Consider the following 15214-nt stretch of genomic DNA (forward strand, 5'->3'; position numbering starts at 1 on the left):
TTCTGCATACCTGGGAACATTTGATATCCAGGTGTCCTGAGATTGTTTTGAATTAGCAGGAGGAGGGATGGTTTCTTGGAACTTTCTCCTCTCTCTCTCAGTCACATACCAGTGCTCTTTCTCACACCGGCTATCAATTACACACCTATACACACATGCTCTCAGTCACTCACATATACACATGTTTTTTCTCTCACTTATATAGGCTCTTAATTACACACATGCTGTCTATCTTTTCAGGCTTACACACACAGGCTTTCAATCACACACATACATGCTGTCTTTTTCTCTCACACACAGACTCTCAATTCACATGCTTACAAACATGCTCTCTCTCTTTCTCTCATTTACACACAGGCTCTCAATCACATACTCACATGCTCCCTCACCTAAACCAGCTCTCAATCACACACAGACACACATGCTCTCTCTCTTACTTATACACACAGGCTCTTAATCATACATACACATGATCTCTCTCACACACAAAGGATCTCAATCATACACACATACTCTTTCACACAAACAGATTTTCAATCACAAACTTACACATACAGGTTCCCAATCGTAAACTTACATTCATGCGCTCTCACTCTCTCTCACAGGCAGGCTCTCAATCACAGACATACTCTCTTTCACATATACAGGCTCTCAATCATTCACATACATGTTACTCACTCACACACAAACACACACAGGATCTCAAACACACATGCTTGCTTGCTCATTCACTCTCTCTCCCTCCCTCCCTCACCGGAACTAGCGGCAGCAGCAGCCTCCTCCCAACCCTAACCTCCTTCATTTTCAGCCCTGGCGGAGCAAGGAGTCCCATCGGCCGCGGGGGTTGACGTTCTTCATTTTACTCCAAGCCGCGCTGCTCATTCCTCCGGCCACGCCTCTCTTCTGTTCTTCGGGCCAACGCTAACCACACTAGCATGATCTCTTCTTCCCGCGCACACACCCGCTGCCCGCCACTTCCTCTTCCAGGCCATTGGGGGGGGGGGGGGGAGAAGAGACCATGCCGGTACCACTGACTCCAGCTGTTCTGCTGCGTTCCGCCCGGCTGACAGCATTTTAAGTCCGGGAGGAGGAGGACTGGGGAGCAGCCGGGTCAGCGGGGGACCGGGAAGTGTGGCGACACACCTGCGTGTTCCTGGCGACACACCGGTTGAGAACCACTGGCCTAGAGTAACTGCAGTGCCCTGTTTGTGGTGTTGCTTTTTAAGGCTGTGGGGACACTGCAATTAGACAAGAACATGGCTGCCCATGTAATTCATCAGACCATAACCCATAATCCCCCCCCCCCACCTAAAACACTTGCACTGGCTACCTATTGAGAGTCGTGCAAAATGAAAGCTCTTGTTTAATCTTAAAAGACACTAAGGGAGTTAGTCCTTAGTTCACTGAGGGCCCAGCTTCATAGTTAGTTTCCAGCCCGCTCCCTCCAGTCTCAAGCAGAGAATTTGTTAATAGTTCTGTCATTTACGAGGTTTAAGTCAGCTGTGGCTGATAGAGCTTTCTGCAGGTTTGCCCCATTTCTTTGGAACACCCTTCTAAGTGGAGCTCAGGCTGCCCAAAGAGTTGCTGCCTTTTTGTAAGCAGCTTAAGACTTGGCATTTTAGTCAGGCGTTCAATCCTTACCAAAAACCCAGCAGCCAGATCTACCAGGTCTACATTTGCCCATTGATTTATTACAGTGGGTGGGATAGTAGCCATAAGTTTTTGTTTTCACTCATGCAACACTGTGAAGTTCATGATATTTAGCAAAGATGATTTTTGGCAAGTAGTGATTAGATAAGCTGTATGGTCGTTTTCCTCTGTCATGTTTCTATTTTTTTATTTTATTATTCTGGATATTTTACTATTTACGTTGAGGGGTAATATTGGCAATAATTAGTAGTCATTAATTGAGGTTTCCACTATAATTATAATTTAGGAAGCCTTTTATGGTATATAGGAATATTTAATTTTTGTTTTGATATTTATATTGTTTTTGGATTTCTGTTTTGATTTCCTAAGATCATATAAATATTTCCGATATTATATTGTTATATCTGTGAATTGTTATATTGGTAAGATTATGTTTGCGTATTGTTTATTGCATTTATTGTACCTTGCCCAAGATACTTAGGTGACTGGGTAAGAAATTAAATATTACAAATAAAAAATAACTGAGACATAAAAGGTAAACATGACTAGCTTAAGATCAGAAGTGGAGCAGGATTTGAAATCATGAGTCTCAGCTACATTCTTGGCTCACAGTTTTCTGCTCCATCCACTAGCCATCCCTCCCTCCCTGTAATGCTTTAGCTACAAGATTGCCCTAGCCCTGACTCCTACAGGTAGTCTGTAAGCAGCTATGCTGGCAACAGTGTCAAAAAATTCTACAAAATAAACAAAGGTTTTGCACTTTTCTTAGAAACCTATATTAGCAGACACTCCCTAGGTTGCTCTTTTCTTCATCTCAATAAAGGAAAAAGAGAGGCACAAATTTATTGTTAGGGGAAGGGCAGAAGAGTTAAACTTGCACAATTAAATGAAAAAAAAAAAAAAAGTTCCAGTCCCTGGACAAGTTTATCTGGGTTTTTTTTTTTTGTTTCAATAAAGGCAGACCAAAACTGAAACACTAATGACAATAGCTTGTTTACTTCACTTGGCAGGTAAAAACGAAATTAAATCCTCTTTTTATTGTGAATTTTATTTCATTCCTGAGGCAATTTTAGAGTTTAAAAGTCTTTGAAAGTTCTCGATTAGTCACTCACAGAATTATTAGGGCACTACAGAGCTGATACATTTCAGAACCTCTAAGGCACCACACACCCCTGGATTTAAAGTACGCCTGAAGCACAGAGCAGCACAAGAGTGCACGCCATGCACGATTTGTTAAAATCCAAGGTGAGATTTTAATAAAAGGTGCACTCGCAATTCCAAAAAAGATGTCAAAATATACAGTATATAAGAAATAAAATATTAGTACAAAAAAAAAGATCTAGGAACAAGATCAAAATGCAAAGCAAAACTGGAAACAAGTTGCCCTCTCCAGTAGCACAGATCTCTCCAGCCTAATAGTTCTGGTTAAGGCACTTTCTAGATGACATACGCAATTAGTATTATCCAATTTCAAACGGTGCTAATTTTAACTGCAGTAGAAAGATGAAAGGCTGTGTCAATCATGCTAGAATAGTTTATTAATTTGCTGACCAAGGCCAGACAAAATCAAATGATCGTTTTCAACCATGCCCGATAGAAAAGGCTATGAGGAGGAGATAAAAGGGAAATATGTACTAAACATTTTCACATAAACACAGGATGGGAACATTTTCAAAACAGCCCGCACAAGTAAGTCGGCAAAAGCACCCACAAGTTGCACCAATTTTCAAAATGGACTACTGCGCTGAAGTCTGTTTCGAAAATTATTCCACCAAATTTGCCCTTCCTAAGTAACAGCTGCTATTATGTGCACAGAAATGTTTCAAGGAAATTCACTTGCCTATTTTAAAATCCAAAATTATGCACAGAAGCTCAAACCCCGCCCACAGAAACATCTCCATTCAGTTCAGGTAAACTTACGCATGAACATGACAGGCGCGCCGAAGTTTACCCACATATTTGGCAGGCAGTTTTGTGAAAGGTCAGTTATGCACACAGAACACGGTTTTTCCTGCACGTCCCTTTGGAACTGATCCCCACAAAAGGAAAAACCCATTAGCGCATTTGGCCCTAAGTGACTTGTTCAGGGTCACAAGCCATATACCAGGATTTTTCCTGACATGTAATACAATGCCCTGACCACTAGATCACATGCCCTCTCTCATAATTTGGCACCATAAATGTATACGGATATTGCAGCAATACATCTAAAGTAAGCAGAATTACGAGCCTCTACTTTATTTACTGCTAGCCATACTGACTGGTACATGCTGGATAATGTCTGGTACCGCACCTGGTCACAGAGGGACTGGACAATGGATGTGACGTACTCGGCGCACTGTTGGTGAGCAACACTGTCGCCAGCAGACCGCATCAGAGTCAAGAGTTCCTGGAAAACCTCTGCGTATTTCTCATCCCCTTTACATGTGCCATTAATCAGGTACAAAATGGCCACTTTACAAGCTCGGTTTGAAGCCAGTGCATCAAGAAGTCCAAGTAGCCGGGCAGTCTGGCCAGTGTACTGCTTCTCTTTATCTTCTGGGCTGCTGATACAAAAACAGATTGATTTCAGGATATCCAAAAGCAATTAAAGTGTTCCAGAGCTTTAAAATTAAGGAAGCTATATTTAAGTCTACCCCCTAGCTGCCTGTTCTGCTTAGGCCTCACTCCAAACGACGACGATTTCTTCAGTACGATGAAATCTTGAGGGCCACAGATCTCAAGACCAGTACTACCTCATAGGCACTCAGTGTACAGAAGCAACTGTGCTAATCCGATTGTTGCTAGTGATTGGACCCCAGTGGATCTCTTGTCAGCTACTGGAGGCTGGCTTGCTCCTGCTACTTCAGTCTTTAATACAATGTCAGTCCCCATCATCATCCCACACAGAAGCGACTAAGCTCGAGCAGTAATGTCTAATGACAGAAAGCACACAAAGGAGATGGTTCAGCACAAGACCTTCATCAGGGTACAGATGGCCAGCAGCACGGTACCCTCCCAATCACATCCCACTTGGATTGGGCCTGTTGTTTACCTCCTGTTTTTCCCTCAATTTCTCTGTACACCTCCCGGTCCAGATGCTATACCTGAGTGCCGATTCATGGTTGGTAGGAGCTGGCACAGTAACTGCCTCGCCTCCCTCCTCAGGACCAGGTGTGTCACCTCCAAAGGTCACTATGTTTAAACAGAATCCCAATCTCTGAGATCTCCAGGTGTGTACAGGGACATTTGTCATTTGATTATTTTCATTTCATGGTGTGTGTGTGGGGGGGAGGGTTGTTTTAGTGAGTGTTAAATGCTTTTAACACGCACTAAAATTGTTCAGCACACACGAAAATGTGCTCTAAAAAGAAAAAACATTCTATTGTTTTGAAGGCACAAAACAAAAATATTGCTTTTCTTATTTTCAAATGAAAGTACATGCATTCAGTCCACTAAAACATTTCTATTTCTATACTTAGGTAAGATAAAACAAGTAGCGGTAATAGCCTCGGGGCTCTCTTGCATGCCTTTCTGCTTATCCCCTGTCCTGCCCTCTGAACTGTTCTTCACATAGCCCTCCAGTCTTGCCATTCTGCAAAGCTGAATGCGCCAAGCCTAGATCTGTCGGCGGGAACCATTCCTCTCCTAACTGCTTTGGAACCTCGAATGTGCAAAGGTCTCATCTCCCTCCAAATATCCACAGCTCCCCAAAATGTGGACATCACACCCCTAGCCATTTCCAAGAAATAAAGTGGGGGAGGCAGCGTGCGCACACAGGCGTCAGTACAATCTCGTAAGACACTCCCTTCAGATAGAACCAAGGCTAAAAGTTGTTAAAACTCGTTTTTAGAAACATCTAAATTCTTAAAAGGAAAATTCCCAGATCTTATATTGGACATTATTTTATAACCACACTCATTTTTAGGGCAAAAATACAACCCCCTCCCCCCCTCAACCAAGCAAAAGTGATCCGGGAAAACATGGGAGCGCTCAGTACCTCGGAATTGGGTCACTTCTTTCCTATTCAGCATAAAAACATCACATGGTGCGTAAGCAACAAGGGCCTCTATTAAGATTACTTTATTGATATTCAAAATAAGAACCAATAGTAGCTTTGCTTTAAACTGTTATATTACATGGCTAATAAACTTCTAATTATAGTGGCACCTTTCATAACTTATTTCTGGCTATACTCTGTCACAGAAAACCAGGGGCGGGAACTATACTCAAAAATAAAGGGTTTGCAGCAAACAGGTGCTCAAAAAAAAAAAAAAAAAAAACCTGGCCAGCCTGCATCAATTTCACTTGTAAAGCAGTCAAAAAGTGAAGGCAGTCGGGCACACAAACTAATTTAGTACAATGGACAATTCAATTTCCTCTGCCATCCTCAGGACCCCAAGAATGGGTCCAACACACGGAACCAAAGATCCGATATGCAAAACTGTGCTTTATTTCTTCTTAACATCCTTCCCAGCATACGACTAAAACATGATACTCTGTCCACGCATCATGAACGCCAACTCATCTAAATCAGACTGCAAATTCTGGCAACATCATAGGCGCACTCTTCGGAAGAACTAAGTTCAGGTCTGGCACCAGAAGGCGGCCCAAGTGGGGCCTACAAACACTGCTTTTCTGCAGTCTTTTCAGCCTACCTCCATTTCACCTCAAAGGGATTTGGCTCATCAAAAAAAAAAAAAAAAAAAAACAATGCTAGCAGAAACCTCACAAATAAATAGCACAGAGATAGGAACTCTGTTACTGACACACACTCAAGAAGCCGCGTCAAGCTAATGAGGACAGGCCCAGCTAGCTAACTCTGACAAAGGGACAATCCAGCCTTTCTGCTCCGTTGGGGCCCAGCTCTTCAGTAAAGAAGTCATACAGAGCACAAAACACCATTCATATAATGGATTAAAAAATGTAACAAACCCCCCCCCCCCCACAAATCCCAAATTCAGATATTACAACCTATCGAAAGAATACAAAATGGTATCAGTTCTTGTATAACAATTCAAGGAAATGGAAGAAGCCAGCAGGCAGTATATGAAGAGAAGGCTGTTCACACACAGAAACTGCTGGAGAATGCTAATCAACCAGCCCTCAGAAGTGGCGCGACCAGGAAGAATGTAATGAGAAAGTATGCCAGAAATAACTCTTAGAGATCACGTTTTTAGTAAATGAGTTAGTGAATCATACATAGATTTTATTTCTTCTTTCATGATTCATATACCTCCTTAACAGAAGACAAATAAGTACCTCTGTAGGTCTTCCACAACCAACTCCAGTACGGTCCTTGTGATAAGCAGGGCAGTGGGTGAAGCCAGGTCACACAGCTGAATACAAATGCGCCGGACCATGTGCTGGAGCGGCTGGCAAGAAGAGCCAGAGAAAGCACGAACAATCTCTTGCAGCAGTTTGGCCTGCACATGGAGGTGCATGCTCCACAGCTTTCTGGTATTCAGTGCCACTGCAATATCCTGAGCTTCAATAGCCTAACAAATAAAGACAAGGGGTTTACCAAAATTAAACCACAGCACCAATGAAGACTCATCTGTACAACAGTGAATACAATTAGCACCAGTAACTGTGCGCCTACATTTCATCATAAGATATTACACACAAAAAGCAAATATGGTTACAAAAAAAAGGGGAACACACAATTTCTCTGTAGTAGGACTAAAAGTCTCAGGCAGACAGCTTCTGTGACTGCCAGGATCTGTCAAAGGTAACTGTGAGGCTTCAGTAGCATGGAAACCAGAGTCAACCCCTGCTGTGCTCCACCAGCTTGCAGGGGAAGGAAAAGGCAGCTACAGGCATAGAGGAAATAGGTGGGCTCAAAATAAAACAAACCTATAGGAGGTGTTACCAGTGCAGGAGTCAAAACCAAACTCTATAGCATGCATTCATATTATGCTCAAGACCAAACGTTTTACTGGCCCAGAAGGAATGTATGCAAGAATTAAGTTCATCCAGGTTCTCTAGTATTTGTAATGGTCCCAAGATCACAGTGATCCCATGCTAACCTCAAAAATAATACTACATGCTAAACCAGGATTTTGTCAGGTAGAAAACAGGTTCCTTGTGTCAACAGACCCATGCCCAATAACGAACATTTCTAATTTCATGTGACTCCATAGTAAACGGATGCAGATTACATGGCTCTGAAAGAAAGAAGAAATAAGGCCCTCAGTGGAGCCATGCATCCAGGCCAAGGTAGCAAGCTACGTAACGCAGTGTGCGTGGTTCCTAATTTGTTACTTTATAAGGAAATTCCTACCTGAGTTGTTTGCATGGGCAGTGGGAGAGGCAGCAGCTCAGAGAGTAATATAAGTCCAGAAAAAAATCCTTCAGGGATTTTTAAAACTGAAGCAAGAACTTCTTTTAGCATTAAGGACCAGGTGTTGTTGGCCAAAGTCTCCTCGGAGATGGTAGCCTGCTCATTAACTCCTTGGGTAAACGTCAAGAGAATATCAACAATGTCGCTCTGAAGCTTTTGCTCATCGCTGTCCAGGCGGCCTGAGAGGGGGATGGAACAGAGTAACATGTGCAGAGACACAAGCGCTGTAGGGATGCGCCGGTCTTTGAACTCAAAGGAGCCGCCCCGCAGAAGCTCGGTTAGCATGGTTTTCAGCAGGGTGAGGGTGCAACGGGCCACAGAGATGGTAGTCGCCCTATACAGCATAGTCCCCATGTTGACATGGAGCCTCCATGGCTGAATGAGAATGCTATTCAGTTTCTGTAAAATGCGGATGAACGTGTCCATGCCTTCAGCAGAGAAGAGCTGAATTACTGCCAGATTCCACTTCAGGTCCTTCTGTTGACCTGTGAACGGATGGAGAAAGTAAAAAAGCAGTGACTAACCAGATAAGCATATTTACATAAACAAAAACCATAAAAGCCAATAAGACCCACCCAGTATCCCATCCCACTGACTAGAGACCTTAATTGATCACTTGGCATTTCAATTCCGTGCCCACCCCCCCTCGCCTAGAACTCCTGTGCTTGCTCCAAACTTTCTTGAAAACTGACACTATTTTTGTCTTCACTACCTCCATTCTTTCTGTGATAAAATATTTCCTACGATTGCTCCAAAGTCTTGCCCTTTTCGCTCTCACGCATACTGTGCAGTTGCATGAGGTGGGGGGCACACCCGGGGAGGTGGCAGACCGGCAGCAGCAGGAGAGACTGCGGGCCACCGGCAGAGCCTATCCAGTCAAAGAAGGAAAGAGCCGGCGACCGAAAGAGAGGCCCGTCTTCTGTGTATGGGCGTGCATGCACGCACAACTTCCGCTCTCTTCCCCCAAGCAAGACCAGTGGGCCATAAGGCCTTAAGATAACAAAGGCCCACGGCACCGTGGTGGACCTCATCCCACCATGGCCTGATGTGAGCTTGTATGTATGTATGTGTGAATGAGTAACAGCATATGTCTGTGTATGCAAGGCTGTGAGGTTTGCCTAGGGTAGCTAATATACTTCCTTATCCATGGATTCTGGGCGGCGGGGGGAACGGGGGGGGGGGGCTTGTCAGTTTTAAAAAATACAGATTGCAGGACGGAGCTGAGCTTTATTTGCTAAGTCCAGGACAGGCACTGAATGAATCGGGGAGGGAGTGGGGGGGGGGGGGGGGCAGCACTGTAAGTTTTCACACAGGGAACAAAAAAAACAAAACAAAACTAGCACAGGCCCTGCCTTCACCCTGTGAACCCTTGTTCTCAACTGTCCCTTTTTTTGAAAAAGGCCTTCTTTGGAGGAATTTGAAAATTTCTAGCATATGCCCCATCTCCGTCCTTTCTTCTAGGGCCAGGGAAGTCACTCTGGTTCTCGAGTGCCACAAGCCAGTCTGGTTTCATGATATCCATACCGAAAATTCATGAGATGCATTTGCATGCACTGCCTTCACTGAATGCAAATAAATCTCATGCACATTAACTGTGGATATCGTGAAAACACAACCAGCTTGTGGCACTCAAGGGATCGGAGCTGCCTCTCCTGCTGTAGATTATAGCAAGTTCACTATAGTTTGCAGGCAACCAAACTGTCAACAGAACTCTTGGCTTTGCGGCATGTGTCAGTCTGAAGTGTAATGGCATTTGCTTCACAAAGAACAAACAAAAAGCTTTTCACATTAATATCACCAAACCTTAAAAATATAACAATATACTGTGGACCCCACAAACCCAAAAACAGCTCCAGAGCAGGAACTGCTAAAGCAAAGGAATGGTTTTTCATGCTTAGTTGCCCCTGAAAACAGTTGAATTTTATGCTGCATGGTAACTGCTTCCCTCTGTATGTAGTGAGTGAGCACCAGTGCCGTACCTTCTACAGTGGGTGGTGGGCAGGCCACGTGGCAGAGAAGTCGCAGTGCTGTAAGGAGACCCACTCCTTCCTGGGTCATTAAATTATCCATATTCTAAACAAGAAAGAGAGAAACAAACATTCGATTCATTCACTTTTACTAAGCATGTGCATTTGCTTCTGAGATGACCTTCTTTGTCCTGAAAGCTGCAGTAACACCATACTCTGTCAAACTAGAAATTCATCTGTTTCTCAGCTTTGCTCCTTGCTGCTTTTATTTCCAGCTCTCTCATATTTCCAATGTGAGAACAAGCGATGTCCAAAGCTTTTTGTTTTTTTAGATCTTTCCAACACATCTGAAAAGTGCTTATGTGATAGATCAATCCATCTATTTGTCCTATCAACCTGGAGTACAATATATTTTTCATTCAACTACACCGATCGGGTTAAAACTTCATGTGGAAAGGCAACCAAGGGCCTGAAATTTACCATAGTTAATATCAGCAGAACCTGATTGGTAGATATCTCAAAATATACAAAACTTCACCAAAAGAATGCTAATGACACCTTTCCTTTCCCCTGTGCTGTCGTAAAGATCCAAGTGAAAAGTTGAGAAGAGCTACAAAATCTATGCACATGTATGATTTCATGATTGTAGAGGGTGGCCCATGGAAAAGGAGCCCTCCGCCAATACCAGTGCCACGCAGGCAGGCTACTGTTCCATGGGTCACCCTGTAGGACAAAAAGCTTTGCATTTTACTACAGCCACTTGCCATATTGTTGCCTGGACACAATCATTCCAGACTGTGGCTCTGCTGGAGTAGCTGATGATATAGGCAGGGTCTGAAGCAGAGATTCCATGGCCCTTTGGCCAGCACCTGCATTTTTCCCTGAGCACTAACTTAGCTGGGTGCTGCTCTACTCCTCTGATTAAAGGTCATGCTCATCTGAGCCAGTTTTAAATTGCCTCTGCTGTGAGTACTGCATCACCACAAGAGCCTGAGTCCAAGGCAAGTAATGACAATGCGCTGCATGCATCGTATCTGACAGCACGACTGGCTGACCACTCCAACATGCTCTCTCCTTGCCCCTCCCCCCCTTTGCCTCTCTCTCTTCCCCTGTGCACAGACACTTTCACTCACTGTCTGCCAGCCTCCCAATCCCATGTATGAACTCTATGCCCTCTTCTCTCCCCTCCCCATGCATTCTATCTGCACCCCTCCCCTTGTGCTCTCTACCTCCCCCAGCACAAGCTCTTTGCCCTCCATACCTCTCCTCCTCCAAATGTGCTCTCTGCCCTTCTCCCTCTCCTATGCTGTTTACTCCTTTCCTTCCCCTCATGCACTCTTCTCTACCCTTCTCCCTTCTTTCCCATGCACTCTATCGTCCTCCATGCACTCTCTCTACCCTCTTCCCTCCTCTATGTGCGAGTTCTCTCTCTACCCTCCTCCCACTCCCATCTCCACCCCTCCTGGTGGACTCTCTGCCTCTTTCCAATGTGCTCAGTCTACCCTCCTTCCTCTCCTGTGTATTCTCTACCCTCCTCTTTTCCCCAATCCAAGTGAACTCTATCACTGTCGTTCCTTCCCCCATACACTCTCTACCCTCTCTCACATTTTCTCACCCCTTCCCCCTCCCCTTCCATATGCTCTCCCCACTCCTCCCTGTTTCTTCCCATGCTTTTTCACACACTCTCTCCTCCCTTCCCTGTTAAAACCAGTGAAAGATTTAGCTTTTTGCTATCCCAGGTACTTTTGGAGCTGTCGCCCCCCCCTCCATGCTCCCCAAAAATGTTAGACACGAGGTAGAAGAGCTAAGGAACATCCCCACAGTTTCCCATGGCAGGAATTAGCAAACTGGCAAATATTTGTCTCTTTTATATTACATTATAAAAATATTTTTCTAACCTTAATTGTGTCTGTAGAATTTATTTTGTTTTTATTGCATGGGGAAAAGGGATCTCAAGTATTAGCAATGGAAGGAGATCTCTGAGATGGGATAAGGATAAAGAGAAGGCAAGAGGTCAAGGGATGAAGAAAGGAGAGATAGGACTGGAAGGGAGGAGGTAGGGAGGTGTGCCTACTGTGTTCCCTTTGCATCCAATATTTAACCTCCCCCATCCAATCTGATATATATGAATGTGTGTACCTATATATATGTACAGACTGAGGTGAACACATAAACCAGCACCAATCCCTTATTTCTTACACATACAACACTCCCCTTTCCCCTATTCCTCTCTCTCTCACACACACACAGACACATGAATGCCAGCTGAACCTCTCATCATCCAGTTATCCCCCACTTAGCCCCCTCTTAACCTCCCAAAATGATCCACCTTTGCTGTGCCTATTGACAAATCCAGGATGGATTTAAACCCTGGCTTAGTTATTACTCCCAAACCCAGAAATAAACCATAAAACCTCACTCAGTCAGAAAACTCAATGGAATATAATAAGATTCACAGTAAGATACAGTGAGATATCCTGCAACTTCCTGAAAATATTTATGACTCTGCTATATCTGAGCTAATTAATGAAAATTATGACTGACCTGTTTAATATATTCAATTAGACTTGGGATGCAGCTGATATCAAGTCGAGGGGTTTTCAAAGGTTCCAGCCACTTGCAAAGTTCTTAAAAAAAACCAAACATCAACAAACTAAGTAACTTGCACGAACAAGATTTATACACCATTATTTCAACCATAAGGACAAAAGCAGTGCCATGCTGGGTCAGATCACTGGTTCACTGAACCCAGCATTCTAGCTCTAACAGTGGCTAATCTGGATCACTCGGAAGTACCCAGCAGATACAAATGGGGATTATCAGGTTAATAACTGTTATTGAACCTATCCTCCAGAAACTAGTCCAAACCTTTTTTTTTTTTTTAAACCCAATTATGTTACTAACCTTGTCCATAAATTCCAAAGCTTAACTGTGTCTTGGCTAAAGAAATATTTGCATATGTTCAGTATTCATTTTTGATTAAGAGGTGCAGAGTCAACAATAAGAAAAAGAGATTGGGTCCCGTGTTTGCAGAGCAATATATGTTCAGTACTTTTGTAATGACAGTTTGCACTTCTCCAAAAACAAGTGAAGCACACAAAGGGGCCGATGCAATATCACGTGCTCAATCACTCGCTCCTATCCTGTCACCAGCTGCACCAAGCTGACCACCTACAACTCCAGTAGCCCTTCAATAGCATCCATATTACGATTCCAATGGACTAGAGGAGCAAGCACAGCATCCAAGAGTGCCCCAGTGGAAGCAGCATTCCTTCCTTCCAGGTGCCTTCCTCTGATGCTGCATTTTGCTCTTGTCTGATTGGACACACTTCTGGTGCATCACTGGAGGGCACATCATCTACATCAATGACATCCTCTACACCTGCCAGGGACCCAGGGGTGGCCTGAGCTTCCTCCAGGCCACATCTGTCTAGTCCTGGTTTCTGCACCTTCGAGCCCTGGAAAAAAAAAGTCAGCGCTGGACAGGCAAGCATGATCATGCGGATGATACTAAGATCTGTAATAGAGTGGACACACCGGAAGGAGTGGAACGAATGAGACGTGACTTAAGGAAGCCGGAAGAGTGGTCGAAGATATGGCAGCTGAGATTCAATGCCAAGAAGTACAGAGTCATGCACATGGGGAGTGGAAATCCGAAAGAATTGTATTTGATGGGAGGTGAAGGACTGATGCGCACGGAGCAGAAGAGAGACCTTGGGGTGATAGTGTCTAACGATCTGAAGTCAGCGAAACAATGTGACAAAGTGATAGCTAAAGCCAGAAGAATGCTGGGCTGCATAGAGAGAGGAATATCTAGTAAGAGAAAGGAAGTGATGATCCCCTTGTACAGGGCCTTGGTGAGGCCCCACCTGGAGTACTGTGTTCAGTTCTGGAGACCGTATTTCCAAAGGGACAGAGACAGGATGGAGGCGGTCCAGAGAAGGGCAACTATAAAGGTGGATGGCATGGTTGCGAGAGGCAAGGGGAGTCAATGTCATTTCGTAGGTCCTCATAAAGGGTAAAAACTGCCCAAGAGCTGAGATGGTATCTTTGCAACACATATGTCTCAGGCAATCCAAGGAGGGCTGCCTGTGGCCGAATGATACACTGCCTGCAGGGTCTACGGATGGTTATCTGCTGTATTTGTGCCGCATGGTCCTCTTGTCTTCTATTGTTGTTCTCTGAATTGGTTGCTTGACAAATTGCCCTACGTTGTCTGGCAGTCCTTATTCATGCTTGCGCATGCAAGAGAAAACTCAGCAGAAAAAAAAAAGTGTAGGTAATTCTGAGGAAGTCTTCACGAACAGTCAGCTACTGCTAGCGCTAGTGCAATTACGCCTAGGACTGAGCTGGCAGTCCAGGATGCATGATTTAGACCCCCTACCAGCAGATGGAGACAGAAAAGATTCTGATTCGCTGACATCACCCATTATAGGGTATAGTGAAGCCTGTAGCACTTCAGTATAATTGTATAAAAGCAATAAACACATTAAGCTTACCCACTAAAAGCGGGGGAGAAAACTTGGACTTTTAAACCAACTAGTCCTGCTAAACCTTTTAGATTGAAATATTTGGTTGAAAAAACTTATTCAGCAGGATGTTGACTAGAAAAGAAAAGGGTGGGATCCTGAACTGTTTCTGTAAGACTCAAGGAAAGAAAATTAGCAGATGAGGAGCCTAATTTTTCCTTACTTATTGTCTCACCAGACCAGTCCAGCACACATGGGATGTACCCAAGCCACAATCACACAAGGAGAGAGCTGGACAAGCCTGCCCTCAATACGCTAGCTCCAAAGGAGGCCAGTTCCCTAGCCTCCACATCTAACCAGTAATTCTTGGAAACAGTATGCAAGGACGCCTAAGTGGCTGCCCTGCAAATGTCCGCAAGCAATACACACCGTCTCTATCTATGATGTCATCTGTCTTCTCATAGAACTGACTCAAAGACCTTCAGGAACCAACAAGCCCCATGAAATGTAAGCTGAAGCAATAGCCTCTTTAATCGATCAGGCAATAGTTGCCTTAGAGACCACGTTCCCTCTTTTCCAGCCACCAAAAAGAACAAACAAATGATCTGATCTTCTTTTTTTTTTTTGGTATGTAAATAATTTTTATTGTCAATCATGGCATATAAAACACATACAGGAAATTTAACAATCAGTACTGAACGATAAGTATACAGCAAATAAGCCCAAGCGGGCCAAAGTGCTTCAAAATATGATTGACCAATTTTAGAAACAGTCCCCAATCCCAACGCCCACCCCCCAAACAACTG

General features: G+C 44.0%; 1 protein-coding gene across 4 annotated transcripts in view; it reads right to left on the reverse strand.

Moving 5' to 3' along the window:
- VIRMA (vir like m6A methyltransferase associated) overlaps positions 1–15214 on the reverse strand; it is a 254816-nt gene that overhangs the window by 81744 nt on the left and 157858 nt on the right. For 3 of the 4 annotated variants that reach the window (XM_029591711.1, XM_029591710.1, XM_029591708.1), the window contains exons 11-15: positions 12484–12566; positions 9952–10045; positions 7913–8457; positions 6892–7127; positions 3944–4196 (exon numbers count right to left, since the gene is read on the reverse strand). In XM_029591711.1, coding sequence (XP_029447571.1) covers positions 3944–4196; positions 6892–7127; positions 7913–8457; positions 9952–10045; positions 12484–12566 — 1211 coding nt within the window. The remainder of the gene's footprint in view (positions 1–3943; positions 4197–6891; positions 7128–7912; positions 8458–9951; positions 10046–12483; positions 12567–15214) is intronic. The other variant, XM_029591709.1, reaches the window with a different exon arrangement.

The sequence above is a fragment of the Rhinatrema bivittatum genome, chromosome 2, assembly GCF_901001135.1.
Source record: "Rhinatrema bivittatum chromosome 2, aRhiBiv1.1, whole genome shotgun sequence".
In the NCBI taxonomy this organism is placed as follows: domain Eukaryota; kingdom Metazoa; phylum Chordata; class Amphibia; order Gymnophiona; family Rhinatrematidae; genus Rhinatrema; species Rhinatrema bivittatum.